Below are 24,932 nucleotides of genomic sequence, written 5' to 3'. Positions count from 1 at the left end.
TGGGCAGGACATACACAGGTGCCAGACTTATAGAATACTGTAAGCTCAATTCCCAGATGCCATTTACCCCTGCTGTTTATTTATTTATTTTGCCGTATTTGTATCCCACATTTCCCCACCCATTTGCAGGCTCAACGTGGCTTACAATATGTCGTAATATCAATTATCATTAACAACGTAAAAAGCTCAGCATATTGTTACAATTAAAATGCAAAGAATAATAGGTAAATTACATAGTGTAAGAGTTGAAGCTAAATGTCGGTGCCCAAATGCCAACTGAGGCTCTGGTGCCATTACAGAATACTACCGTAGTGCATAGATTTGGGGCACCTAATTTTTAGCTCCCTCTATAGACTTGACCCCAAAGAGTGTAAAATGCTCTGATGGAGAGCTTGCACTTATTATTATTATTGTTTTGCAGCATTGGAAGCCATATTATTTTTTTTTGTATGTGAAATGAACAAAATGTTGTTTGTTTGTTTTTCTTTTGTTTTAAAAACAAAGCTAAACAGGAGATTTCGATAAAATTTCTCATTTCAACGCTAAAGAATGCATATTCCTTAAAAAGATATAGCAGTGATAGAAAAGTGCAGCGAAAGGTGAGAAAAGATGATAAAGGGGATGGAATGGCTTCCTCACGAAGAAAAGTGAATCGGGTTAGAGCTTCTCTGCTCAGAGAAAAGATAAGCAAGAGAAGATATAATAAACGTTTATACAATGATAAGTGGGCTGAACAAATTGACAGGAACTGGCTATTTAGTCTATTGTACAGTACTAGAAATAAGGGTATCACAAGAAATTATTTAATAGAAGATTTAAATTAAATTTTCAGAAGGTAAACCGCTTTTGCTATGTTCTTACTTAAAGTTCAAAGGTGGAATATGTGAATCTTCCAATTCGCTAAACTGAAGTAAAAGTACTTTATCAATCAATCAACAAATAAATATGGAATTTATTGCCAAAGTACATGACTGAGATAAGTAGTAGAGCTAAATTCAAACAGCTTTCAATAGGTTTCTAAAGGCGAGGTCCACGGAAATGATTTTCCTATCAGGATCGGCGGCCAACAATGAATAGTCAATATCTTACGGATTTGTTCCGATGGTCAAGAGAGAAATAGATAAGTTCAAATGGGATAGGGGTGTGGAGAAGGATCTTGCGATAAGGTGGAGTGAAGCGCCTGTCCTAAGAAATGAGCTAGAACTTGAGAGAGAAGGAATATCTAGCATTATTCAGGCCTTTTTTTTCCTTCAGTTCTTCCCCCAACTCCCACTTCCCATTAGAAATCCATCTTCAAGCCCTCCTTCTCCCTACAGAACGCAGAACTCACCACATGGGGTTTTCCTCACCTTCTCTTTTACATTTGCATACATCTATAGATATAATCACACAACAGCAATCCACGGTTTCACATCCAGTGATTAGTTTATTGCATTAACATTTTGTGGCCTCAGTACAGTGAGATGTGTGATATTGAGCTAGTGTGAATCTTAATGATTAAATCACTATCTCATTTTTAAATGACTACAGATCATCATGACTTGGTCATTTGCTGTGGGAAAGAGGATGACATCTGGGACTTTTTTTTCTCTTTTATGGTCATGGCATAGATTGAGAGATCCAGCATTGATCACTTTTTCCACAGGCTTGATTATAAAAAAAATTTCCAAGCATACCTCGATAGGTTGCTTTTGCAAGTTACGTCATATGAGCACCACTTGCAGAATTCAAATATTTTTGCAAACATTAACAGTAAATGTGAATGACTGAGATCATACTCCATATACTACTACTACTACTTATCATTTCTATAGCGCTACAAGGCATACGCAGCACTGTACACCATACACAAAGGACAGTCCCTGCTCAAAGAGCTTACAATCTAGATAAGACAGGTAAACAGACAGAACAATTAAGGGTAAGGGAATAAAGAGGTGAGGATAAAGGACAGGGCAAGTGAGTTAGGAGTCAGATGCAGTGGTAAAGAGGTGGGTTTTGAGTTTGGACTTGAAAATGGCCAAAGACGGGCTAGATGTATAGACTCAGGAAGTCTATTCCAGGTGTGAGGTGCAGCGAGATAAAAGGAACGCAGTCTTCAATTAGCAGTAGAGGAGAAAGGGACAGATAAGAGAGATTTATCTACAGAACGGAGTTCTCGAGAGAGGACGTAGGGGGAGACAAGAGTGGAGAGGTACTGGGGAGCGGCAGAGTGATTGCACTTATAGGTCAATAGGTGAAGTTTGAATTGAATATGGAAACGGATAGGGAGCCAGTGAACTGACTTGAGGAGAGGGCTAATGTGGGCATAGCGACTTTGGCGGAAAATGAGTCGCGCAGCAGAGTTTTGGATTGATTGAAGAGGAGAGAGATGGCTAAGAGGGAGGCCAGTGAGTAGTAGGTTACAGTAGCCGAGATGAGAGGTGATAAAGAGTGTGGATAAGGGTTCTGGTAGAGTGCTCAGAGATGAAGGGACGGATTTTGTGGATGTTATAGAGAAAGAAACGACAGGTTTTGGCAATCTGCTGAATGTGAGCAGAGAAGGAGAGAGAGGAGTCAAAGATGACCCCCAAGGTATACCCTGGCTTTGGAGTGAGGTTCATTACTGTCATGGGTTGCACACACAATCCCTTTTGGAAACACTGCCCCCAGATAAAAGATACTTATTGTTTGCATAATGCAATTGTAAGACCTGTTGGCTTAGCCTATTGAGAAATGGTTGGTTACATGGCACTTGTCTGAATTTAAGTGAAAATTGATCATGCCTCTTTCTGCACAAGTTCCCCCTGCTGTATTATTGTGCCTGATACCTAAGGGTTCTCTTATAGCCATAAACTCTCTCTGTCTGTAACCATGGGTGAATTTCTTTCATAAATATAGGACAACATTTGATACAAGAGGAACGAGAGATGTACAATAACGTATAAAACAGCGATCGCAGCCTAGGTCTGAAACAAAGGAGAGTGTGACATGTGCATTGATCACCTTGGTAACACACAAGTCAGAAGAAGTGATCAGAAGCACTGGAGAAATGCACAATAAGACATTCCAGAATGTTCTGTTCAGATGCTACTGCGTAAGTGTACGCTCACAGATTCTTTGACTGAAAGTGAAAGTGCACACCACCATGATCAACAGTACTCATTCAACGCAACACAATCTTATTCATACTGAGGTGGGGGGGGGGGGGGGGGCGGGCCAAATGTTAACAACCATCCTGCTTTCTCATCTTCACCATGCTGCTTTTAACTCCTAACCCTTCCTCGCTTGTTCAGTACCCCATACTTTTTATTCCCACCTTAGTAATTCCCTTATCTCTTATTTGTCCTGTTTGTCTGACCTAATTAGATTGTAAGCTCTGCCGAGCAGGGACTGTCTCTTCATGTTCAAATGTACAGTGCTGCGTACGTCTAGTAGCGCTATAGAAATGATAAGTAGTAGTAGTACAAGAAGGAAACTTTGGTGCCAAGCTAATGTCCCATCTGCCTCCGTCTCCACTGTTCCTAGTAGACTCACAGGCAATCTTATAGTAGCAGGAGGAGTGAATGGTCTACCGTAAAGTGCACTGCTGGCACTGTAATCATGTATTTTATTTAAAGTCTCTCCCAGCAGTGAATGGTAAACAAGCGTACAAATGAATTCAAACTCTAAATCATTCCATTTTAGTCTCCAAACATTACGAGAGGGTGACAGAGACTGCAGTAACAGTAAGATTCATTACAGCCCAACTATAGTCCATCTAACTCTTAAAGAAGAAATATCTGTGTATATGTTTCAGAACAAGTAATACATTCTCTCTCTTTCCTTTCTTCTGCTGTAGAAGAAAACCAGAGCGTAAGGGAGGTAAATAAGTATGATGATGATGGCGGGTGCCAGCTGTCCCAGATTAAGAAGGACGTCGTGTGTGATGAGAGCCTCGGCAACGTCAAGCAGAATAACCCATTTGTTTGTAACAACATAAAAATGTCAACGTGGCCTGCAGACAAGAACATTCTGTATCAGTGTGGCAGTGCACCGAGGAATCCCGAAGGGCAACCAGCCAGCAGAAGTAAAGCGGAAGCTGAGGGAATTGGGATGAAAAGTAAGAGCAGTGCAGAACGGGGTATTTTACTATCAGGGCTGCCAGGCATACACTTTGGAGCAGCACTCGTGTTAGACATGCTGGGGCCCAGGCTACAAACTTGGAAAAAAGTTCCCCAAAGCCTGCTCCTTCTTCCGCTTTGAGTAGGATTTGCCCCCCCCCCCCCCCCCATTCCAATCCTGCTCAGGACTGGGGCAATGAGAGCAGGTGTTATCAATGCTCGGTCAATAGGATGGAGTCTAGTCATTCCACTGTTGAAAAAATGTTCACACCTTTTCTACAGAAATTTTCATTCCTAAAACCTGAACTAATTTTTCCAATTGTTAGTACATACATAAGTAATGCCACACTGGGAAAAGACCAAGGGTCCATCGAGCCCAGCATCCTGTCCACGACTGCGGCCAATCCAGGCCAAGGACACCTGGCGAGCTTCCTAAACGTACAAACATTCTATACATGTTATTCCTGGAATTGTGGATTTTTCCGAAGTCCATTTAGTAGTGGTTTATGGACTTGTCCTTTAGGAAACCGTCTAACCCCTTTTTAAACTCTGCCAAGCTAACCGCCTTCACCACGTTCTCCGGCAACGAATTCCAGAGTTTAATTAGATAGAATTCCTCCAGATTTACCATAATCTAAATATTCACAACAGTAACTATAGTTATGGACCTATAGCATTGCATTATCTGAGTTGGCCTCTGAAAGGACTTTAATTCCAAGTGAAATTCAAGTGCCCCAGACTTGAGCACCCGTTTGGCACTTTGAAAGCAACTCTATGAACTGCTGCCTAGATGTACGAGCTACTATGTTTTTACTGTACAGTGCTGAAAAACAAACGAGGGTGGAAGAACGCCAAAAAAGTCCAATAATGACCACTTATTAAACCACGGTAGTAAGACCACCAAATGAAAGTTTATTGGGACCCTACACGGTCCGTGTTTCGGCTAAAACAGCCTTCATCAGGGGTCTAAAAACATAAGACCAATTTGTTTAAAACATAAAACATAAAATACAAAAGACATATTACATATATAATATATAAGTTATAAGACATGACAAATATAATGCTTAAAAACTGAGGAAAAAATAATAAAATATTATCATACATGAAAATGCATAAGAGATTCAATCGCAGAGTGATAATATGTAGCACAAGACATACATTTAGGGGCATAATTGAACGAAAACGTCTATCTCCATGGGCGTTTATCTCCGAGAACGGGTCCGTGAAGGGGCGGAACGAACCGTATTTTCGAAAAAAATAGACGTCCATGTTTTATTCGACAATTTGTGAGCTGGGCGTTTTTGTTTTTCAGTGATAATGGAAAATGAAAGCGCCCAGCTCAAAAACGAATAAATCCAAGGCATTTGTTCGTGGGAAGAGCCAGGATTCGTAGTGCACTGGTCCCCCTCACATGCCAGGACACCAACCGGGCACCCTAGGGGGCACTTTTACAAAAACAAAAAAAAAAGGTAAAACAGCTCCCAGGTGCATAGCACCCTTCCCTTGTGTGTTGAGCCCCCCCAAATCCCCCTCAAAACCCACTGCCCACAAGTCTACACCATTACTATAGCCCTAAGAGGTGAAGGGGGCACCTACATGTGGGTACAGTGGGTTTGGGGGGGTTGGACGACTAAGCATTAAGCAGCACAATTGTAACAGGTAGGGGGGGATGGGCCTGGGTCCACCTACCTGAAGTCCACTGCACCCCCTAACAACTGCTCCAGGGACCTGCATACTGCTGCCAGGGAGGTGGGTATGACATTTGAGGGTGAAAATAAAAAGTTGTGAAACATCATTTTTTTTTGTGGTGGGAGGGGGTTAGTGACCACTGGGGGAGTCAGGGGAGGTCATCCCCGATTCCCTCTGGTGGTAATCTGGTCATTTAGGGCACTTTTTGGGGCCTTATTCGTGAAAAAACAGGGTCCAGGAAAAGTGCCCTAAATTCTAGCTACAAACGCATACTTTTTTTCCATAACCACGCCCCAGTTCCACCTTCGCCACGCCTCCGACACGCCCCCGTCAGCTTTGTACGCTTCCGCGACGGAGTGCAGTTGAAAACGTCCAAAATCGGCTTTCCATTATACCGATTTATTCGTTTTTGTGAGATAAACGTCTATCTCCCGATTTGGGTCGCAATATAGGCGTTTTTCTTTTTCAATTATAAGCTGGATTGTGATGTTTTGTAAATGGGGCAAATAAAATATATACAAATATATGTTTTTATATATCTATATATAACCTCACACTCGTATATATTTTTTGTATATGGCTTATAGTAAAATAATATCAATCATAAAAATTATGTCATGCATAAAGGTCATAAAAATAAAAAAATAAAAATACATATTTTCATTATTGGACTTTTTTGGCATTCTTCCACCCTTGTTTGTATTTCTGAGCCTTCTGGTTTGTGGAAATATTGGACCTCCTTTTTTTTGCTTTTCGCCTTACTGTACAGTGCTGAGCACATCTAATAGTGCTAATCATAACTGATAGTATTCTAGAAATTATGAGCATCACTTGGAGACACTTCCACACTCTGCCCGTGTATTCACCACTGCAGTTATGCACTAGAAAACAGCACCTCGTGCATATTCACATGTAATTATGATGACACATCACTTGGCACGTGTGGGCACCATTTATAGCTCACAGCAAAAGACAGAAGAACAGCAACCCTTGAAGTCACACAAACAAGTCAAACACAGCGGGCGTGACAAATGATGGGAACAGCAGATGGTGTACAATATGCTGAAGCTTTATTGCAACATCTCCAAGACTCGTATAATGTCTTATACCTTGCTATTAGATCTTCTCAAAAGAATCGATTTGCACTGCGTATCGTTTTAGCGCTCACAATCCTTTTGAGAAGTTCTAACAGCAAAGCATACGACATGTATTTTATAGAGACAACATCTAAGAATTTGATACATCCAATAGAAGACTCCTGGGGAAGGTCTTTATTGGTCGAAACACAACTCGTGTCGAGTCTGGGATGTTGCAATAAAGCTTCAACGTATTGCACATCATCTGCTGTTCCCATCATTTGTCACCCTCGCTGTCAGGGCCGGTCTTAGCAAGTGCGGGGCCCTATGCAGACCAATTTGGTGGGGCCCCATCCTAGCCCCGCCTACCCTAGCTCCGCCCCCACCCTAGCTCCACCCCATTGATAAGATTATTCCATTTTTAGAACATTTTTTTATTTACGAAATTTCAAATAAAGACAAATGAAGCTAAACTTGTACAAAAAAAACTGATTGAAATAATAAGCACAATGCTATCATGAAACCTCACCTCCCCAGAAATTATTCAGTTCAAGTCCACTACAATTAGTAGCGGGCCCAAGCCGGGGGATGGATGCCGCGCCGGTGGTGGCGGGAGCGGAGTGGCCAAGCCGCGGGAATGGGGATCATCTCAGGTGACTAAGGCGAGCAGCGGCGGAGGTCGGAGTGGAGGCACGAGCGAGGCAGAGTTGAGGCGCTGCGCGGGGCCCCCTTAGGCGTGCCGTGCGGGGCCCCCTTAGGTGCGGGGCCCTATGCGGTTGCCTTGGTCGCCTCTGCCTAAGACCGGCCCTGCTCGCTGTGTTTGACTCACAATTTGTAGCTGCCATTGATGTGCCCCACCGATGCAGTCATAGAATTGGCACCCAGCGTTCAGCACGGGTGTCGATTTATTGGACTGCCTCGTGTCATATTTGCAAAATCTTTTCATCACTCAAAACCTGCCCACGTGAAATGTGCTTTCACGGCCAACTTACCACAAGGAGGCGTGAATGTACCATTTCATAAGAACCTTCTGCCTCGTCATTTTAGCAGGGTTTTGGTGGTGAGTTGAAAAACTCACTAGGGATGTCATAGGCAAAAAGAAATTCAGTTCACTTTCAAGAAGTTCAGCATTTCCCCCCAAATTTAATAAAAAAAAATCTAACCCCCACAGTGGGACTTTTTAAAGCCTGGAAATCTGTTATATACATATTAATTTACAGTTTAATGCATATTAAATTCATTTTGCATGCATTCAAATCTTTGAAGGCATCTTAATGAATCTGTGTTCCTGGAACTCATTACCATAGTCCCACCCCCACACCTTCATGAATAATGCACCCCAAAGCAAAAGTGAGGACATTGAAGAGGGAACCTTGAGAAAACTGTTTTAGAACCAATAGCTGAAGCTCATTTGTTGTGGGAACAGAGACATCACAGAATGCTAATCTCAAAACTGGACAAGGTAATATACCTTACAGACTAGAGAATGTGTACCACACCTCTGCCATTGATACCAATTCACAAGAGTTGCTATTATTATTAGCAAGCTATAAAACTGAAGCCATCCTAGAACGGAGAAGCCAAGAGTTCTTGTTACATGAGATATGAAGTGCCTTAAAACAGAAAGTTGTATCTGTAATATAAGCCATGCAATGTTCGCAGGAAGGGGAACTCCCTGCGGGTAGAAAAATTTGCTAATTTTGGAAAGGCAGAAAGAACAACATCAGCTAGGAAGTGATGGAGCACCGGCTCCTGAGGAGGAGAAGAGGACAGAGGTTAGACCAATAGCAACATCGGACAGGAGAAATGCCCTATGATATGAATGGTTACATAACTGTTTAAGATGTTAACTCACCCACTAGTGGCCAGTCAGAGGCAGGTTAACAGCTATTTCTCGTCACATTAGCCTCAGAGCTAAGTCCTGTAAAGAACAGGCTTTTGAATCAGTCTCTCAAGACTAGTTCTGATACAAAATCTGTATTTTAATTGTATCTTTTCAGCAACTACCAGTGTGGCGTCGGACAAGAATAATGTAAAATACTGCGCACATTCTTTCCTTCCTCGAACCAGTGCTGCGTCCATCTCAGCAGCATTAAACCGTCCGTTCCTGCTCAATTTCCCCCCACCTGCCCATCTTCCGAATCACTCAAACTTTTCACAATACCAGGTAAGATAAAAAAAAGCCAGAATCCGTTGAGTGATGTTGAAGAATGCGCCTACTGGGTCTAAGTCCATAAGAAGCTGCCTGGTTTCAGGAGATGGAAAGACATCTAGAAGGGACTTATATAATACACTGGCCCAACAGAAAAGTACAATGGCAGATACTTAGCCAGTTGGCATTTGCATAGGTGGAGTTTGAGCGAATCTAGGCAGAGTGCATAGGTATATGTATAAATTAAAGCATCCCATCGTTTCCGAGCATTTCTGCTTCCACTATCATGTTGCCCAATGATCCTTTTGTAACACTAAATGTCTGTTCTCTAATATATTTCCACTATTCATGATGTATTGTAAGCCACATTGAGCCTGCAAAGAGGTGGGAAAATGTGGGATACAAATGCAATAAATAAATAAAATCTAGGTGCAGGTATTTAATCACCTATAGGGCCAGCGTAAAGAATTGTGCCTTAGGACCAGATTCTATATATCGCACCTAAAAATTCAGCGCCAAAATGAAATTCGCTTAAGCATATTCTATAATGTATGCTTTAATTTAGGTGCACTTTAGAGAATAAGCCTGAACTTCCTCATAGTTTATAGAATACTCTGAGTGCTGGTCCACATGACTAAATTTAGTCATGGACAATTTACGCACGTAAAACCTGGTGTAAATCCCCAACGCCTAAATTAGGCACAGTGCAGGTGTATTCCATAACAACACACATAGATTTTAGAGATGCCCATGACCTGGCCATTCCATGCCCATAACCACACCCCCTTTTCAACTATGCGACATAGAATTTACGCCCACCGCATTACAGAATATGCTTAGCAAGCAGTGCATGTAAATGCTAGTAAATGCCAAATAGTGTTGATAATCGGTTAAACATCCAATTATCAACACTGATGAGCTCGTTAACCAATTAGTTTATGCGCATTGCTAAGGAATATGCTTCGAGTTCTGTGCAGAAATAGCGCAATATATAGAATCCTAGAGTTAGTGCACAGTGTCCTCAAATCCAGTCTAGGGTTCCACTCACAGCTTCCACTGCATGCAAATCACTCATACATATTCATAGTGGAAATCCTGAAAACTAGGCTGTCCATTTGAGGACCCCCATCTTACTGTATGCACATTTCTGGCCATTTGTGCTGCTGTTCGATAAAGAAAAATAGGTCCATGACCAGTGCCTACAATGGGACCCTGTTCCAGTATTAGTCTCTGACCTGGGTGCTAACATTTTATGCATGCATTATGCATTCAAATATTTACAATAGTACCAAGGAACTCTGCCTATCCTGCATAGGTATAACATGGGGTGGGGGGGCATGGGCAGGGCTCCCACTTGGACCCACAAAGTAATTAGCAAGTGCTGGATTAGATTAGATTACTGCAAATTACACACATCCCGCCATATTTAGGTGCTCTTGAGACCCCCAAGCCAGGTTGGGCGTGGCCGGGAAAAATAAAGGTAGAATGCAAAAATGAGTATTTACTTACAAGAAGAGAAATCCCCAGCCTGTTTCTTCACAGAGCCAAAGGTATAGAATCTGAAACCCCCAGTGGGTTTGGCAAACAGGAGTAACCTGCCGCTGGCGGTAGTCTCAATCACAGTCCTCGGCTGCAGGGTTGCCGTACCCCAAATGCAGGCTTTCAGTTCTATTGTATTTGGAAGGTCTGGCTCCAGCAAACTTGCAAAGTTTAAACAATTAGCACTACCTTAGTCCAGTCACAGCCTCGGGATGTCTTTAGTCAGGGCATGTGCTAGGCTTCTCCTCTTCCTCCCCTGGGCTTGTAAATTCTCTTTGGCATTGAGGAGCCACAGCCTTCTGCTCAGGCAGCCTACCCTACCCACAATGCACTATTCTCCGTCTAGTTCTGCAGTTCAGCCTCTGATCAGCAGATTTAGCACCCTCTGCTGTCAGGAGGCTGAACTGCAATTCCCAGCCAGGGAATAACTAAGGTCATCTGTTCTGTCCCTCTTTGCCTCACAGTGCCCTTTGCTTAAATCAGCTCTATAGCTGGTGTTACTGCAGCAGCTAAATGTAAGGCATGTGTACATTGGCTTAGACTAGTATTTTTACAACAGAATCTAGGCAACTACAAGTTCCAACCGCCCCGCACCATTAGAGAATTACTCCCATTGTGACTGCCGTCTGTCACAGCAAGGCCGAGACAAAGAGTTACTGGAGACAGATGCGAGATATCCATTTCCAAAAAACAGACCTCTTCCCAAATGTCTCTAATAACACTATTTCACTAAATTGCAAAAAAAGTATAGTTGCAAACGAGAGACAGATAAGGTTGAACCGAGTGACAGGACTTAAACTTCAAAACACAATTAGGAAGGTCAATAATTTGGTTATCAAGTTTTATTATAGCTTTAGTAATTAGGTATCTGGGAGAAGCACAAACAGAAACTCAGCTGCTCCTGTGGAGCAGACAGTTTTACACTATGAAATCAAAACAAATATACTAGGATTGTTTATGGTGGTGAGAAGAGATAAAAATATTAAGTAATTACACATCTGAGCTCAGGTTTAGTACTTCTGCTCCTGCAAGGCCACGAGAAGCCTTCCCAACATTTTTTGACAGCCTCTCTCGCCGCTTGGAGCAGTTAAGTGCAAAATGTGACAGAGATATTTTTTTTTTCCCTCGGCTTAATTGGAAGCTACTTCGTGAGTGCGGCAGAACAGACGCTTTGCTGCAGAACGTTGTTGATTGGCCTCAGCTCTTCTGGACTGGCGGAAGGCTCATGAAAGCTGTTTCATCCAAACCTTTTATTGTCAAAGGTCTTTGCTGCTTACTGAGTATTTTTCAAAGGAACGCATCAGCGTGGAGGCCACATCCTTTAGGATAAACCTAGTGTAAAGTGAGGAACCTGTATGGACGAGTGGGATTCAGCCAGAGGCTCTGAGTAACTGGAATGGAGCAGTGGCTTACTGGTTAAAGCAGTCGGCTAAGAAGCTGGGAAGTTTCTCGCGCTAATGTTCCTCATGACCTCCAGCAAGTCTTTTCGGCCTCCATTGCCTCTCGTATAACTTACTTTAAGCCCCAAATACTGTACTGGAAATGTAAAACCACCTTGAGCACATCTTAGAAAGGAGAGTAATTAAACTCTAAACCATTACTATTAAACATGTATAGAGCCCTATAAAAACTTTACAGATACAGAAAGACAGTATAGAAGGACCTGGTTTCTACTCTTACAATTGATCAGGGGGTGCTCAAACCAGTCCTCAGGACACAGTCAGCCAGTCAGGTATTCATAATACCCACACTGAATATCTATGAGATACATCTGCATACAGTGGAGGCGGGGCATGCATGTTTATTTCATGCATATTCATTATGGATATCCTGAAAACCTGACTGGTTGGCTGGCTGTGCCCCGGGGAGTGGGTTGAGAACCCCTGCTATACATCAACACCAGCACACGAGACACCCTTCAATCTGTGAGGTTTGCCATCCGGCCAAGACACACAAACCCATGATGGCCACATAACATTGGGAGAGATGAGAAGAAGCAGGTTCGAAACCGAGGCAGGGTTTTGGTAAGAAGGGGAGGAAGGTGGAAGACAGGAGCAGCAGCAGCTTCAAAGGCCTGATGCGAGGGAAAGAGGTGGGGGAGAACAGTGAAAAGAAATGAAGTGAGGCCAGTCTATCAGTACTGGCTGGAGGGGTCATTTTGAAGAACTCTGCCCACGTACCAAGAACAGCTAATGAGGTGATGGGTGAGGTGCAGTGTGCCAGGGACCTAAGGAGTTACCAGCTGCTGTTAAATCACTTGCTTCATCTGCTGAAGGGAAATACCAGCATTAAAACATGTAAAAGCATTACCCAGAAATGCCAATAATCTAATCCAAAGCAAAAAGCATGTGCACAAGAAGAAAAGAATGGAGTCTCTCTAGAAAGAAAGAAAGAAAGAAAGAAAAACAGCCACTAGTGGAGTGGAGTAGTAGCCTAATGGTTAGTGCAGTGGCCTTTGATCCTGGGGAACTGGGTTCAATTCCCAATGTAGCTCCTGGTGGCTCTGGGTAAGTCACTTAACCCTCCGTTGCCCCAGGTACAAATAAGTACCTGTATGTACTATGTAAACCACCTTGAATGTAGTTGCAAAAGCCACAGAAAGGCAGTATATCAAGTCCCATTTCCCTTCCTGAACGTATCCAAAAACAGAAGCATTTAAATCCCTCCTAGGCACAGAAGCAAAATATTAGCAAAACTCAACAATGCAGAACTGCTTAGCTCTCACTTTCCAGTCTGACAACCTTGTCCTCCTGTAAATAGATAAACAATTGTATTTATTTATTGGGATTTATTAACCGCCTTTTCATAAAGAGATTCACCCAAGGCAGTGTACAGCAGGTACAGTTTAACTTAAAACTTACAATTTTGTTAACAGCATAACAATAGTAAAATAAACAAGAATAAACATAAATGCAATAAATGAAGTAAACTTGGAAACAATAAATTGAAACCTACTAATAATAGAACTACGGTGAAACAGGATCAAAAATATACTTAAATGTTAATATAATTATATGTTAAATGGGAGCAGGGTCTACTTTCCAATCCTTAGACCTGCAAAATGATTTCAGTTCTGTTGTATCCTTGAATGCACAAAGCAAATCAAATACTATTTCCTGGATACTGGGACTGTGGAACACAAGATGAACACAAAGCAGCCACCAGGTTATCAGAGCCAAGGTCCTCTATATATCAGATTGAGCCACACATCCGAGGCTCTTCTGGATGCCTCTGTTTGAATTATAAAACCATTCAAGCTTATCTATCTCTTAATTACCTTCAAATAAATCCCCACACATTTGCATGACTATGAGCGATATTCAGTAATACTCAGGGCTTTAGCTTCCAGTTGGTTGTTGGTATTCCAAAAAGCCACTAATTCCAAACTCTTTAACCGTGGAAGCTGAATGAACTCAAGGATATGTAAAGGTACCTTTGGAAATATCTACACAAAAAAAAAAAAACCAGCATGTACAAAGTGTGAACGAAGAGTAAAGCCACCATTCCCATAACTTTTGTTTAAATGAATAAGAAATTAAAAATAGCGTTTGAAACTTGTTCCTTTATAGGTCGCCACCATTCGCCACACATTTCTGCCAATGATGGACAAGTGTTTGAAAGCTGTCGTGAAAGAACTGCACATCTTGTCTCTTCAATCACCTGCTCACGGTCATAAGTACATAAGTACATAAGTAATGCCACACTGGGAAAAGACCAAGGGTCCATCGAGCCCAGCATCCTGTCCACGACAGCGGCCAATCCAGGCCAAGGGCACCTGGCAAGCTTCCCAAACGTACAAACATTCTATACATGTTATTCCTGGGATTTTGGATTTTTCCAAGTCCGTTTAGTAGCGGTTTATGGACTTGTCCTTTAGGAAACCGTCCAACCCCTTTTTAAACTCTGCTAAGCTAACCGCCTTCACCACATTTTCCGGCAATGAATTCCAGAGTTTAATTACACGTTGGGTGAAGAAACATTTTATCCGATTTGTTTTAAATTTACTACACTGTAGTTTCATCGCATGCCCCCTAGTCCTAGTATTTTTGGAAAGCGTGAACAGACGCTTCACATCCACCTGTTCCACTCCACTCATTATTTTATATACCTCTATCATGTCTCACTGCATGCCCAGCCTCGTCATTCAGACACTTCTCACCAAGTGAGGTAAAAGAAGAGATTTCAAAGAACAAGTGAAGACATGTGGTGCATCAATGCTGCCATCTGTTGATGACTTACGGAGGTGAAGGCATTTCTTTTCATTCAACCCTTGTAACAAAGGAAAAATAAAAGAGGGACATTTTCCTCTGAGTCATGATATTTATAGCTGAGAGGAATAAAGTTATGATGGTATAATTGTTTAAAATTTAGATTTGTGCTGCCAAGAAACTTAACAGTGGGAAAAATTACAAATATGATACCAGCCGTGAGTGAAAGTTAATGTAACAGAAAATCCAAAGATCTTATCTCCAGAAAACTTAGAGAACAGCAGAGTTCTGTCCACTGTAGCAGCCCTGAGAACGCTGGAATTCGGATTTCAAACCGGAGTGCAACATAAGTTACATTTCAGGTAGATTAAATATTTCTGTGCCCCAGAGAGTTAGTAATAAAAGGGCTAGATATGCCAACCTGCATTCATTTGCACTTAAACCCGCAAATTCTATAAAAAGCAATAAAATTTGCATGCCCAATTTAGTTAAATAATGAGCTAATTAGTGCCAATAACTGGCACTAATTAGAATTAATTGAAATGTGCACGTCAATTTAGCTGCAAGATCCAAGCCTAAATTTTACGCACGAGTCAAAAAAGGGGGGTGTGAAAATAGAGGGTGGTGTCATGGGTGTTCCTTTAAGTTGTGCAAAGAAAACCACCCCAAATGGGTGGAGGTACACTGGTTCCTACGTAAAAGGCTGCAAAAGCAAGAAGTAGGAAAAGTAGGCTCTTTCTAAAAACCGGAGGAGACATCTATAAAGAATCAATTCTTTATTGCAAGTGTAGTGACAACGACTCAACACAGCTGTGTTTCGGCGCTGGCTCGCACCTTCTTCATGAGTCTAAAACATAAAAACACAAAAACAAATAATCAAAGTATTAGGCATATTTTGATTATATGTTTTTGTGTTTTTACAAATCTTATGTTTTAGACTCCTGAAGAAGGCGCGAGCTAGCACCGAAACACAACTGTGTTGAGTCGTTGTCTCTTCGCTTGCAATAAAGTACATAAGTAATGCCACACTGAGAAAAAACCAAGGGTCCATCGAGCCCAGCATCCTGTCCACGACAGCGGCCAATCCAGGCCAAGGGCACCTGGCGAGCTTCCCAAACATACAAACATTCTATACATGTTATTCCCGGAATTGTGGATTTTTCCCAAGTCCATTTAGTAGTGGTTTAAGGACTTGTCCTTTAGGAAACCGTCTAACCCCCTTTTAAACTCTGCCAAGCTAACCGCCTTCACCACATTCTCCGGCAACGAATTTCAGAGTTTAATTACGCGTTGGGTGAAGAAAAGGTTTCTCCGATTTGTTTTAAATTTACTACACTGTAGTTTCATCGCATGCCCCCTAGTCCTAGTATTTTTGGAAAGCGTGAACAGACGCTTCACATCCACCTGTTCCATCCACCATACCTCTATCATGTCTCCCCTCAGCCGTCTCTTCTCCAAGCTGAAAAGCCCTAGCCTCCTTAGTCTTTCTTCATAGGGAATTGTTTCTTTATAGACGTCCTCCGGTTTTTAGAAGAGCCTACTTTTCCTTTAAGTTGTGCACCAATAAGGACATCTGGGCCTAAATTTAGGCACGTGTTATACATATGCACCGTGTTTCAGTTGGTGCAAATGGCTGCACCTAGAGATAGATGAATTCCCGGGCAGAAGCGGTATTCTATAAACCTCGCCTAACTTTAAGCCTAACTTTATAGAATAGCGCTTTTTTTTTTTGTGCCATATATAGAATTTAGTCCAAAGTGTGTTACTGTGATTCATGTGAGTTGTTAGTGAACAGGCCGCATTGACAATGCATTAAAGAACGCATGTTAAATCGCATTATTGTACACATTACAGAAATCTAGACCTAAGTGTGTTCCTGAAAGAACCGAGAGTGATACGGCTTACTCGAGGTCACAAGGAGCATCAGTGGGAGAATTGGCACATGAATCTTGGTCACTAAGGGATCCTTTTACCAAGCAGTGGTGAAAAGGGTCCTACGCTAGCGGCGGGGGGGGGGCATTTTTGCTGAGCTCTGCGGCTCTTTTTACCGCAGCGGGTAGAAAAGCCTGAAAATAAGCATGGGCATGTGGTAAGATTGCTCTTATCGTGTGGCCATGCGAGGGGAAACACCGCCACCCAGAGGTAACCACAGGGTTAGCGCCGTGCTAGAAATTAACTCCTTATTTTCCCTAGAGTGGGAAACCAGGTGTGGTGGGGCTGCGGTAAGTCTGCATTGGGCTTACTGCCGCTTTGTAAAAAAAAAAAAAAAAAGCCCCTGAGCCATTTTCTACGCATTGTTATACTTTTTAGTTCATGTTACAACATCTCGCAGGCCTCGTCTTGAGACAGTTGTGATCTGTTGTGTCTGGAAAGCCCAGCTACAAAGAAATCTTTATTTATCCTGGAATTGGTCTTCTCTTACAGTACAATTTGTTCTTAATTGTTGAACCTGAATCTTTATAAGCAACGTATGGGTATTTGTGTGTGTGTATACACCTATACAGTGCCTTGCAACAATGTTCACACCCTTGTGCATTTTTTCGCTTTTTGCTGTCTGAAAAAAATATGGTTCTAAATGCATTAATATGAGAGTTGGTTTCATAGTTCTACATAACATACTGTACATTTTCAATGTGAAAGAATCATCAAAATATTTAAAAAAAATAGTAATTGAGCCAAAGAAATCAAAAAATCTTGACTGTATAAGTTTTCACACCCTTTGACGCAGTACTTGGTGGAAACCTTTTTCGCAGCAGTAACAGCCAGAAATCATTCAGGGTAAGTATCAACTAATTTTGCACAGTGGGTTGATACAGTTTTTGCCCATCCTTCCTTTTAGAATAACTCAAGCTCTTCAAGTTGGCTAGGGATGATCTGTGAACTACAACTGGGTTACTCGAACTTTCACTTTCTTCTGAATCACTTCATTGTTACTTTGCTTTGTGCCTAGGATTCACTTGTTCAGAATCCTTATTTTATCATCCTCACTTTAATATTCCCTTATCTCTTGTTTGTCTGTCCTAATTAGATTGTAAGCTCTGTCGAGCAGGGACTGTCTCTTCGTGTTCAAGTGTACAGCGCTGCGTACGTCTAGTAGCGCTATAGAAATGATAAGTAGTAGTAGTAGTAGTAGTATTTGTTGGTTCAATACAAAGGTTCAGACCAAAGATTCCCGTGAGATTAAAAGCTGTATGTTGTAGTTTGCAGCAAATCTTCCCTCTGGTTAGTATAACAAAGAGACCGGGCAGCGTAGCGGTCAGAAGATTTGTTCATGTGGCCCCCAGGTCTGTGCAGAAAATGTGGGCCAAGCAAAGACCTTTTTTAACGTTATGTCTAATTTGTCTTGGCAGGGTTTGTACCAGCAGAGAACGCGTCTTCCATTTCCCCAGACGCTGCATCCCCAGTTAGGATGCTACTCAAGGCAGGTGCGTGCAAATCATCAGAAAGACTTTAATTACTTTGCAGATTAATCCAGCTTTAACACATGCCATGTTACAAGTGGGGTTTTTAAATGATTTCTGAAAATGTACCTGTCATCAAAAACGCAGAAGTTCATTTCACTTATAGCCTGTGAAGCTAAAGGCAACAGCAATCCCTGTAAGAACTGCATATATTACACTAAATACTCATTATTCAACAGTCTTCAAATATGTTTATTTCCTCATCAATCATCTTCTTTCATATGCAGGCATCTGTCTAATGGGGCAAGTCTTGTGTTGCACTAGGTTTCACTAGACAATTCCAATAGACTTTGTCAGAGAGAGTACATAAGTACATAAGTACATAAGTAGTGCCATACTGGGAAAGACCAAAGGTCCATCTAGCCCAGCATCCTGTCACCGACAGTGGCCAATCCAGGTCAAGGGCACCTGGCACGCTCCCCAAACGTAAAAACATTCCAGACAAGTTATACCTAAAAAATGCGGAATTTTTCCAAGTCCATTTAATAGCGGTCTATGGACTTGTCCTTTAGGAATCTATCTAACCCCTTTTTAAACTCCGTCAAGCTAACCGCCCGTACCACGTTCTCCGGCAACGAATTCCAGAGTCTAATTACACGTTGGGTGAAGAAACATTTTCTCCGATTCGTTTTAAATTTACCACACTGTAGCTTCAACTCATGCCCTCTAGTCCTAGCATTTTTGGATAGCGTGAACAGTCGCTTCACATCCACCCGATCCATTCCACTCATTATTTTATACACTTCTATCATATCTCCCCTCAGCCGTCTCTTCTCCAAGCTGAAAAGCCCTAGCCTTCTCAGCCTCTCTTCATAGGAAAGTCGTCCCATCCCCACTATCATTTTCGTCGCCCTTCGCTGTACCTTTTCCAATTCTACTATATCTTTTTTGAGATACGGAGACCAGTACTGAACACAATACTCCAGGTGCGGTCGCACCATGGAGCGATACAACGGCATTATAACATCCGCACACCTGGACTCCATACCCTTCCTAATAACACCCAACATTCTATTCGCTTTCCTAGCCGCAGCAGCACACTGAGCAGAAGGTTTCAGCGTATCATCGACGACGACACCCAGATCCCTTTCTTGATCCGTAACTCCTAACGCGGAAACTTGCAAGACGTAGCTATAATTCGGGTTCCTCTTACCCACATGCATCACTTTGCACTTGTCAACATTGAACTTCATCTGCCACTTGCACGCCCATTCTCCCAGTCTCGCAAGGTCCTCCTGTAATCGTTCACATTCCTCCTGCGACTTGACGACCCTGAATAATTTTGTGTCATCGGCGAATTTAATTACCTCACTAGTTATTCCCATCTCTAGGTCATTTATAAATACATTAAAAAGCAACGGACCCAGCACAGACCCCTGCGGGACCCCACTAACTACCCTCCTCCACTGAGAATACTGGCCACGCAATCCTACTCTCTGCTTCCTATCTTTCAACCAGTTCTTAATCCATAATAATACCCTACCTCCGATTCCATGACTCTGCAATTTCTTCAGGAGTCTTTCGTGCGGCACTTTGTCAAACGCCTTCTGAAAATCCAGATATACAATATCAACCGGCTCCCCATTGTCCACATGTTTGCTTACCCCCTCAAAAAAATGCATTAGATTGGTGAGGCAAGACTTCCCTTCACTAAATCCGTGCTGACTTTGTCTCATCAGTCCATGTTTTTGTATATGCTCTGCAATTTTATTCTTAATAATAGCCTCCACCATCTTGCCCGGCACCGACGTCAGACTCACCGGTCTATAATTTCCCGGATCTCCTCTGGAACCCTTCTTAAAAATCGGAGTAACATTGGCTACCCTCCAGTCTTCCGGTACTACACTCGATTTTAGGGACAGATTGCATATTTCTAACAGTAGCTCCGCAAGTTCATTTTTTAGTTCTATTAATACTCTGGGATGAATACCATCAGGTCCCGGTGATTTACTACTCTTCAGCTTGCTGAACTGACCCATTACATCCTCCAAGGTTACAGAGAATTTGTTTAGTTTCTCCGACTCCCCCGCTTCAAATATTCTTTCCGGCACCGGTGTCCCCCCCAAATCCTCCTCGGTGAAGACCGAAGCAAAGAATTCATTTAATTTCTCCGCTACGGCTTTGTCCTCCTTGATCGCCCCTTTAACACCATTTTCATCCAGCGGCCCAACCGACTCTTTGGCCGGTTTCCTGCTTTTAATGTATCTAAAAAAATTTTTACTATGTATTTTTGCTTCCAACGCTAATTTCTTCTCAAAGTCCTTTTTTGCCCTCCTTATCTCCGCTTTGCATTTGGCTTGGCATTCCTTATGATCTATCCTGTTACTTTCAGTTGGTTCTCTTCTCCACTTTCTGAAGGATTGTTTTTTGGCTCTAATGATTTCCTTTATCTTACTGTTTAGCCACGCCGGCTGACGTTTAGTCTTTTTTCCCTTTTTTCTAATACGTGGAATATATTTGTCCTGAACCTCCAGGATGGTGTTTTTAAACAGCATCCACGCCTGATGCAAGTTTTTTACTCTGCGAGCTGCTCCTTTCAGTCTTTTTTTCACCATTTTTCTCATTTTGTCGTAATCACCTTTTCTATAGTTAAACGCTAGCGTACTTGATTTCCTAGTTTCACTTCCTTCAATGCCAATATCAAAACCGATCATATTATGATCACTGTTATCAATGTACTCCGTAATAAGAACTCGCTGGTGTAACCCTAAATCACTTTAAAAGATATACTAGGGCAGGACACTGCAAACTGTCAAACTTCAAATGAATATTTTTTTTATATGTAAGAATTCTAATTGTAATTATAGGATCACTCAGGTTTCACTACTTCAGCGCTCATGCACTAGGGACATAATTCCAGGGGGATTTTGCTACCGTACACTGCCCGCAGCTGTCACTGACGGTATCTGTAGCCACTTACCCCTAGATTCTGTATATGGCTCCCAAATTGCGCAAGTAATTTAATTGAGTTACAGGGCAATTAGCTCCAATAATTGGGTGCTAATTAATGGCCCTCGTTGGCAATGATTTGGATCTGCATGCGCATCTTAGTGCTATCCTGTAAAGATTTCCACACAAAACTCTTTAGCACACAAATCAAAAGGGGTGTGACCATAGGAGGGGCATGAGTGGGTCAGGGTTGTTCGCTAAACATGCATGCAGTTATTATAGGATTTGGGGAATTTGCACCTAATTTATTCGCAAGGCCCTACACCAGGTTTCAGTTGGGCTTGGATCCTATAAAGCCCCCAACTCAGAGATCCGTTTATAGAACAGCGCTCAGCGAGCATTTGGGTCCCAATGACTGAATCTGGTCCTTAATGTACATAAGTACATAAGTATTGCCATACTGGGAAATACCAAAGATTCATCAAGCCCAGCATCCTGTTTCCAACAGTGGCCAATCCAGGTCACAAATACCTGGCAAGATCCCAAAAAAGTACAAAACATTCTATACTGCTTATCCCAGAAATAGTGGATTTTCCCCAAGTCCATTTAATAATGGTCTATGGACTTTTCCTTTAGGAAGCTGTCCAAAACTTTTTTAAACTCCACTAAGCTAACCGCCTTTACCACATTCTCTGGCAATGAATTCTAGAGTTTAATTACATGTTGAGTGAAGAAAAAATTTCTCCGATTCATTTCTAATTTACTACATTGTAGCTTCATCGCATGCCCCCTAGTTTTAGTATTTTTAGAAAGCGTAAACAGATGCTTCACATCTACCCGTTCAACTCCACTCATTATTTTATAAACCTCTATCAAATCTCCCCTCAGTCACCTTTTCCCCAAGCTGAAGAGCCCTAGCCGCTTTAGCGTTTCCTCATAAGGAAGTCGTCCCATCCCCTTTATCATTTTTGTTGCCCTTCTCTGCACCTTTTCTAATTCCACTATATCTTTTTTGAGATACGGCGACCAGAATTGAACACAATATTCGAGGTGCGGTCGCACCATGGAGCGATACAAAGGCATTATAACATCCTCATTTTTGTTTTCCATTCCTTTCCTAATAATACCTAACATATCATCAACGACGACACCTAGATCCGAGCTTCTCATTTTCCCCCCCAAACCCACCTCCCCGCTCTCCCCATTTTCTATTTCTGTTGATGGCTCTCTCATTCTCCCTGTCTCCTCAGCTCGAAACCTTGGGGTCATCTTTGACTCTTCTCTCTCCTTCTCTGCTCATATCCAGCAGACCGCCAAGACCTGTCTTTTCTTTCTTTACAACATCCGTAAAATCCGCCCCTTTCTTTCCGAGCACTCTACCAAAACCCTCATCCACACCCTTGTCACCTCTCGTTTAGACTACTGCAATCTGCTTCTTGCTGGCCTCCCACTTAGTCACCTCTTCCCCCTCCAGTCGGTTCAAAACACTGCTGCCCGTCTCATCTTCCGCCAGGGTCGCTTTACTCATACTACCCCTCTCCTCAAGACCCTTCACTAGCTCCCTATCCGTTTTCGCATCCTGTTCAAACTTCTTCTACTAACCTATAAATGTATTCACTCTGCTGCTCCCCAGTATCTCTCCACACTCGTCCTTCCCTACACCCCTTCCCGTGCACTCCGCTCCATGGATAAATCCTTCTTATCTGTTCCCTTCTCCACTACTGCCAACTCCAGACTTCGCGCCTTCTGTCTCGCTGCACCCTACGCCTGGAATAAACTTCCTGAGCCCCTACGTCTTGCCCCATCCTTGGCCACCTTTAAATCTAGACTGAAAGCCCACCTCTTTAACATTGCTTTTGACTCGTAACCACTTGTAACCACTCGCCTCCACCTACCCTCCTCTCTTCCTTCCTGTTCACATTAATTGATTTGATTTGCTTACTTTATTTATTTTTTGTCTATTAGATTGTAAGCTCTTTGAGCAGGGACTGTCTTTCCTCTATGTTTGTGCAGCGCTGCGTATGCCTTGTAGCGCTATAGAAATGCTAAATAGTAGTAGTAGTAGTAGTAGTAGATCCCTTACTTGGTCCGCGACTCTTAACATGGAACCTCTAATGACGTAGCTATAATTCGGGTTCATCTTTCCCACATGCATCACTTTGCACTTGCTCACATTAAACGTCATCTGCCTTTTAGACACCCAGTCTCACAGTCTCGTAAGGTCCGCTTGTAATTTTTCACAATCCTCCCGCGATTTAACAACTTTGAATAACTTTGTGTCATCAGCAAATTTAATTACGTCACTAGTTACTCCCATCTCTAGGTCATTTATAAATATGTTAAAAAGAAGCGGTCCCAGCACAGAGCCCTGGGGAACCCCACTAACTACCCTAATCCATTGAGAATACTGACCATTTAACCCTACTCTCTGTTTTCTATCTTTTAGCCAGTTTTTAATCCACAATAGATCACTACCTCCTATCCCATGACTCTCCAATTTCCTCTGGAGTCTTTCATGAGGTACTTTGTCAAACGCCTTCTGAAAATCCAGATACACAATATCAACCGGCTCACCTTTATCCACATGTTTGTTCACCCCTGCAAAGAAATGTAGTAGATTGATGAGGCAAGATTTCCCTTCACTAAATCCATGTTGTCTTTGTCTCATCAATCCATGCTTTTGAATATGCTCTGTAATTTTGTTCTTAATAATAGTCTCTACCATTTTGCCCCGCACCGACGTCAGACTCACCGGTTTATAATTTCCCGGATCTCCTCTGGAACCTTTTTAAATAATTAATGCCAACTATCAGCCAATAATGAGCAACTAATTATCACGATTCTTTAACTCGTGTACACGATCTTGTAACTCTATAAATGCCACTTAAAACTGTATGTGCAAATTGGGGAGTTGGCCCAATTTACACACTCAGTTTAATTGAATGAGCCAATTAGTGCCAATAATTGTGCGTTAATAATCAATTATCGGCACCTATTGGCATTCATTGAAATTTATACGTGCATTTTTACTCGTGGGGATCCACGCATACATTTTACGCATGGCTCCAAAAAGGAGGCGTGTTCATGGGAGGGTCATGGGCAAATCAGTGTCATTCCTACATTTTACGCGCTGTTATAGAATAAGAGGGCATCCGCGCCTAACTTACTTGGTATAAATCCTCATGTCTAAAGTTAGGCGCTGATCCCAGCGCTAAGCATGTTCTATAGACATCGCCTAACTTTCAATGCTATTTATACAATAGCGTTTAGCGCTGGGGGGGGGGGGGGGGTTGGCTCTGACTTTGGCATTATTTATAGGACTTTGGTCCTAAGTGTGAAATTAAGTTTGTAGAATTGGTGAATTATGTCACACGGTGATCCGAGGGCAGCCCCTGGAGATATTAGCAATATTCAGTTCACTATCCAGAAAAAAAAAATCCAGAGAGCGCCACTGGCACTATCTGGATACCTGCACGGAATACCGGGAATTTTTCAGCCATTTTTTTTTTTTAAACGCCTACATTTTTACTTAGGAAAGATGTTCGCAAATTCTGGATCATCGTGAGCTCCGAGAGAGTCTCATATCAGGGATTGGGGCGGCCCAACTGTAAAGCTTGTGTAGGAAGTGGGAATAAGGTGTCACTTTGCCTCACAGTGTTGCTGGCTTGTCATGACGGTACTTGTCAAATACGCTGCAAAGTAATCATACTGAACATCACATTTCCTCCCATGGGCCTGGGATCAAACAAATTACTTTTTAACATGTTATTTTAAAGTCTTACGTTCAAGGAATTAAAATGATAAAAGCTACACAAAACGCAGTATAATGCATACAT

At 42.2% G+C, this 24,932-nt stretch overlaps 1 protein-coding gene across 1 annotated transcript in view; it reads left to right on the top strand.

Moving 5' to 3' along the window:
- The window catches only part of C11H1orf94 (chromosome 11 C1orf94 homolog), an 84,278-nt gene that overhangs the window by 8,957 nt on the left and 50,389 nt on the right, over positions 1–24,932 (top strand). The window contains exons 3-5 of the mRNA XM_030220010.1: positions 3,818–4,078; positions 8,848–9,014; positions 18,097–18,171. Coding sequence (XP_030075870.1) covers positions 3,818–4,078; positions 8,848–9,014; positions 18,097–18,171 — 503 coding nt within the window. The remainder of the gene's footprint in view (positions 1–3,817; positions 4,079–8,847; positions 9,015–18,096; positions 18,172–24,932) is intronic.

Source organism: Microcaecilia unicolor, chromosome 11, assembly GCF_901765095.1.
Source record: "Microcaecilia unicolor chromosome 11, aMicUni1.1, whole genome shotgun sequence".
In the NCBI taxonomy this organism is placed as follows: domain Eukaryota; kingdom Metazoa; phylum Chordata; class Amphibia; order Gymnophiona; family Siphonopidae; genus Microcaecilia; species Microcaecilia unicolor.
This window is presented reverse-complemented; position numbering and strand designations above follow the sequence as displayed.